The 5,341-nt window shown below is 36.9% G+C and overlaps 1 protein-coding gene across 1 annotated transcript; it reads left to right on the plus strand.

Annotated features, from left to right (window-relative positions):
- The first annotated feature begins 2,749 nt into the window (after window positions 1–2,749).
- Window positions 2,750–4,644, plus strand: LOC136846571 (uncharacterized). The gene is made up of 2 exons (XM_067117426.1): window positions 2,750–2,848; window positions 3,801–4,644. Exons 1-2 carry the CDS (start codon window positions 2,837–2,839, stop codon window positions 4,482–4,484), a joined length of 696 nt encoding a protein of 231 aa, XP_066973527.1. The 5' UTR covers window positions 2,750–2,836; the 3' UTR covers window positions 4,485–4,644.
- Window positions 4,645–5,341: the final 697 nt, after the last annotated feature.

Genomic DNA, 5,341 nt, shown 5'->3' on the forward strand with positions numbered 1-5,341 from the left:
TAAATTTAAACTTACTGAAAAGTGTGAAAACATGCAAAAATGCAGATAGCAGCCAACACTCGCAAATGTATTCGAACCTAACAAGCTATCATGCGACAGCGTTCTTATACTGGCGACGATAAGTTACAGGTGAAGTTACTAAGCGCTACACATTATGGCAACAATGCATTAAAGATGCAAAAGGATATTTCGATTGCTTACGCTTTTGGTTTTGGGTCTTATTATTCACTACTGCTGACATCAAGCAGTTAAGCATTTTCAGAATCTGGAATGGAATGGAATGGAATACAGACTTAGACCAAAGGCCCAGCACTGGGACCTATAAGGTCATTCAGCGCTGGAAAGGAAAACGAGGTTAAGTAGGTCTGAAAGGTGTAACAGGAGGAAAACCTCGCAGTTGCGCTATGAAATAATTGTTAAGAGGTTGATAGCAAGATGGAAGAAAGGTAATATGAATGGCGGTACAGTAAAAGGAATGAGAGGGGGCTGCAGCTCGGGCCAAAGGGACGCTGCAAAGAACATTCAGTAATGCCTACAGTGCACCCCAAGAGGTGCACTGACGGCACTAACCCCCTCCCGGGAACACTTGAATTTGTTTATTTATTTTTAGAAGAAGGCAGGGGCGTTTGCATAACCCTCAAATATTCGCCTTAGTCTTTGCTGGGACCACACTGAATTTCCAATTACTGAAGTGAATTGAACCCAATTGAGGTCATTCATCGCTGAAACGGAAATTAAGAGCAAAAAGGTTTTGAGCATGTAACAGGAGGAAAACCTCGCAGTTGCACTATGAAACAATTGTTGGGAGAAGATGGAAAGTAAGACAGAATAAAGAGAACATGAATGGAGGTACAGTAAAGGGAATGAAAGGGGTTGCAGCTGGGGGCCGAAGGGAGGCCGCAGAGAACCTAAAGTAATGCCTACAGTGCACCGTGTGAGGTGCACTGACAGCATTACCCCTCTACGGAGAATTTCATATTATTTGTTCCTCCTGTTACTTGTTCAAAACCTTTGACACTCCATTGGTTGTGGTTCAAAGTACTTCAGGTCCTTTGTAATATTCCAAAGTAATTATAAGATTTTGGGCTTGCTGATGCTTTTTGGACCCTGCAATTGACATAATTCTGTAACTAATTTATGCTTCACTTAATCATGCACAGCGCCAGAAATCTCGCGTTTTGCGGCAATATTAAGGATTAATTACTTTTTCCTGCACTCCCCACTCTAGACATTTCTTCTAAAAATAACTGATTATTATTATGTACACTACCTCATTAAATACTGAGGACCATATAACAATTTAACTGAAAAATAAAATATCTTTAGCCTGAAGTTTGAAAAGCACATTTGCCGTATAGAGCAAACGAAGTCCTCTTTTTATTCAAAGAAATCAGTAAATTTCCCTCACACACACACACACACACACACACACACACACACACACACATATATATATATATAGAGATATATATATATAGATATATAGAGATATATATATATATATATATATATATATATATATATATGAGCTGCGCGTTTGTGTTCGTGCTAAAACAAAATTTGGTAAGAGGTAACAGCTAAAATAAGCATACTAGATTTATTATAGTTCATTTCAAAATTGACAGATTGTGATCTAAGTTATAGTCATGAAAACAAAAAGGAAAGTGAGAGTCTAAGAGTATTTATCCCCTCGATCTAGCAAGAAGAGTTCAGGGAATTCGTTACTAAAATAAACTGCATTCTTAACTGAAGCAACTTAGCTTTCGTTTGTAGATCTGGTTATCGAATGTGAACTGAGAATTAAGTGAAGTGAGAATTACAGATTTTTCTACAAAGTGCCCTATTTGATTCAGCAGTGAAAATAACATTTTTTTATTTAGTAATCAAAACCAATTTATAAGTGATGCCAGAGCAAGGGATGCCCAATAGGAATAGGAAGAAGGATTATCGACATTTTCTTTTAATAATAAATTGGTTTTTATGTATTTGCATAAATATGGCATGCACACATACACACACATACATACATAGAGAGAGAGAGAGAGAGAGAGAGAGAGAGAGAGAGAGAGAGAGAGAGAGAGAGAGAGAGAGAGAGAGATTGTTGCCCTTGGACAACGTTCTTATAATTTACATTTAAGACTAATCTAGTTCTGTTCTCTCTATCAGTCATCAATCACATTTCTATTTTCAGAGTTTTAGTAAATGAACAAAAATTAAACAAACGACTAGAAATTAGTCAATCCCCTGAAACATGCTAAGAGAAGGAGGCCCCCAAATGAATCCAAATACTAATCTACCTCACCTTTAAACCACTTCGTTCATTATAGAATAGCTAATGGAGTCTGCTTCCTGGCGATGAGAATAAAAAGAGGAAAACTGCGATAAAAAAAGAGTCAAAACGCCACTGAGGCACCAGGGTGTCCTTCATAGACTGCAGCCGAAACTGGAGCAACTGCTTTTGAATATATTTAATATATTCGGTATTGGCCTACCAAATTCATGTTCTTTATGAATCTGTTTTATTATAAAAATTTTCATCAACTGTAACTGCATAATATTTCCCTGTTAACCCAGAACATTTCCTCTTTTCAGTAAAATTCTTGACTTTTAAAAAATGGTGGGCCAAGCATCATCTTTTGGGCAACAAGCAATAAAAAAAAAAGAATATCTGCAATGATCCGGTTCAGTTAGCGGTTCTCTGGAAGATGCAAAAGGGGGGGTGCGGATTTCCAGGGTGTATATAAAAAGGGGTTCGTCCTACGCCAAGCAAGCCATTTGGTCTTCAGTAGCCTTTTGCTTCAAAGGAGTTCAGAAGCCACGGACAAAAGGATTCATCATGAACACCCTGGTAAGTTTAAGATTCTTCTTGCAATTGTAAGGACATGAGTCCCCAGCTGCTGGAGTGTTGAAAGTTCTCCTACTCATGGTAGAATGAAAATTAGCCAGTTCTTGCTAAGTTGAAGATTCTTCCGTAGGTACATATCCCTCCAACTTTTGGTAGGTTGAGTATTTGACAACTACTGGAAGGTTGAATTTTCTTCTCCTACTAGAAGGTTGAAGATTCTCTAACTCTTGGTAGAATAAAAGATTCGTCTGATGATATCAAGTCGACAATTTTTTTGCTCTTCTGCAGTAGGTTGATGTTTCTCAATCCATTTGTAGAATGAATTTCTAGATATTGACAGGTAAATGACTTTTCAATCAAGGTGGGATGAGGGTTTGCCGACTGTAAGTAGGCTGAAGAGGCTCCATTATTTGCAGGTTGCAGATCTCTATTTAAGGTAGTTTGATCATTCTCCAACTCTTGGTAGAATGAAGATTATATTTTGATCTATGCTTGGAAAGAATAATCAAGCACAATATTCATTCACAGTTAAAAACATAAATATCATATTTGCAGTGGACCTAGTTTTATAATGCATAATGCCATAATTATAGGTATGCTCATAGGATATGTTTTGCACACCCTGAACATGAGATTATAGAATGCATTTCGTAGACCATAAAATTTAGCTCATAGATTACATTTTTTTAGAAACTGAAAATGAGATTAAATCTTAATTATGTTCACAAGGAATGTAATCTGCGTGTATATAATATAGCACTATATAAAACATAATAATATTTCATAATTTAGTTACTGCATTAAATAGGGCATTTTCTTCGCAACTAATCCATAAAGTATATTCATATCATGACACTATTTGACCATTGAATCCATTTAGGTGTTATTCCATCATCATCACCATCAAAATAATTTTTTACCCTAGTTAATAATGACAACAATCCATGCATTGCAGGTCTTGCTGTGTGCCCTGGTAGCAGGGTCTAGCGCCGCAAACTTCTACACTGGCATCTACGGTCACTCAGGAATCGTCAATTATAATGGCAAAAATGTCCAATTCACTCCCGAGGAAGCAGCCAACATCGTCGTTGTCGGGCCTTCTGGCGTTGTGACTAGGGATGGAAATAACTTGCAGCGCCTCCCAGACACCCACAGATACAAAAGGAACGTCGGCTTCGTCAACAGCAAGGGCAGCATTGGCTACTCCGGAGTGGTGAAAACTGACGGTACCATCGAAGCCTTCTCTCCAGAAGACATCGACAACATTGTACTCTTTGGACCCTCTGGAGTTGTAACCAAGGACGGCAGGAACTGGCATCTCGACGAGAACCTCAACATCCGTCGTACCAAGAGACACCTGATTGGGGATTCTGGAATCATTACCAGGGATGGTACTCCCGTCCAGTTCAAGAGAGCCGGAGTCAAAATCGCTCTTGAGGGCCCATCTGGTTTACTTTTGTCCGATGGCACTCAGGTGCAGTTCCGTTCCAAGAGAGACACTAAATATGGCCACTACATTGGAAACTCTGGCGTCGTCACCAAAGACGGGAAACAATTCCAGTTTCCACATGGCGCAACGGTTGTGAGCGCCGGACCCTCTGGCGTAGTTCTCTCTAATGGGGAAAATATTCAGTTCTAAAATGGCCGAAGGTACATTGCAATATATCCTGCACCTTTAATCTAGAATCTTAGTCTAATCTCTATGAAATCACTTGGTTGTACTTAACTTGTAGCAGTTCTTTCATGCTGTATATACTTTCAACACGAATAAGAGTAAAATGCAAATTTCATTTAAAAAATCAATTTGTATTCTTTACCTTTACTGAAGTAGTAATTGGTTATTATGCTGTTATTTACAAATTTCATTCATTGAACAGTTTCAGTTCTGGAAAGGATATTAAAACAATTTTGCAGATAGTAAACGAGTGTATGATACGTGCACACACACACGCACACACGCATACATACATACATACATACATACATACATACATATACACATATATATATATATATATATATATATATATATATATATATATATATATATATATATATATATATATATAATATGTTATAAACATTAAGCCACAAATGTCGTTTAATAACAAATTCACTTAACCTAGGAATAATATAACCGGACGGGAAATTTATAAGTGTTATGCGATTCATCACCAGGGAGGTTCCAACTCGCGAATGGCTGGGAGACGACGACTTTACAGTGATGGTAACCATTCACAATATGAGTAACAAATATATGTACCAATGAAGAAATTAATTAATTGGCAATAGCAGAACAATTATGTACTCTAGTACAGTATATACGAGTACAAACTCATGCTTACACGCGTTAAAACACACACACGTATGTATGTGTATATATATATATATATATATATATATATATATATATATATATATATATATATATATATATATATATATATATATATATATATATATATATATATAAAGCAAATCGATAAATGATGCAGA

Source organism: Macrobrachium rosenbergii, chromosome 15 (genome assembly GCF_040412425.1).
Source record: "Macrobrachium rosenbergii isolate ZJJX-2024 chromosome 15, ASM4041242v1, whole genome shotgun sequence".
NCBI lineage: Eukaryota > Metazoa > Arthropoda > Malacostraca > Decapoda > Palaemonidae > Macrobrachium > Macrobrachium rosenbergii.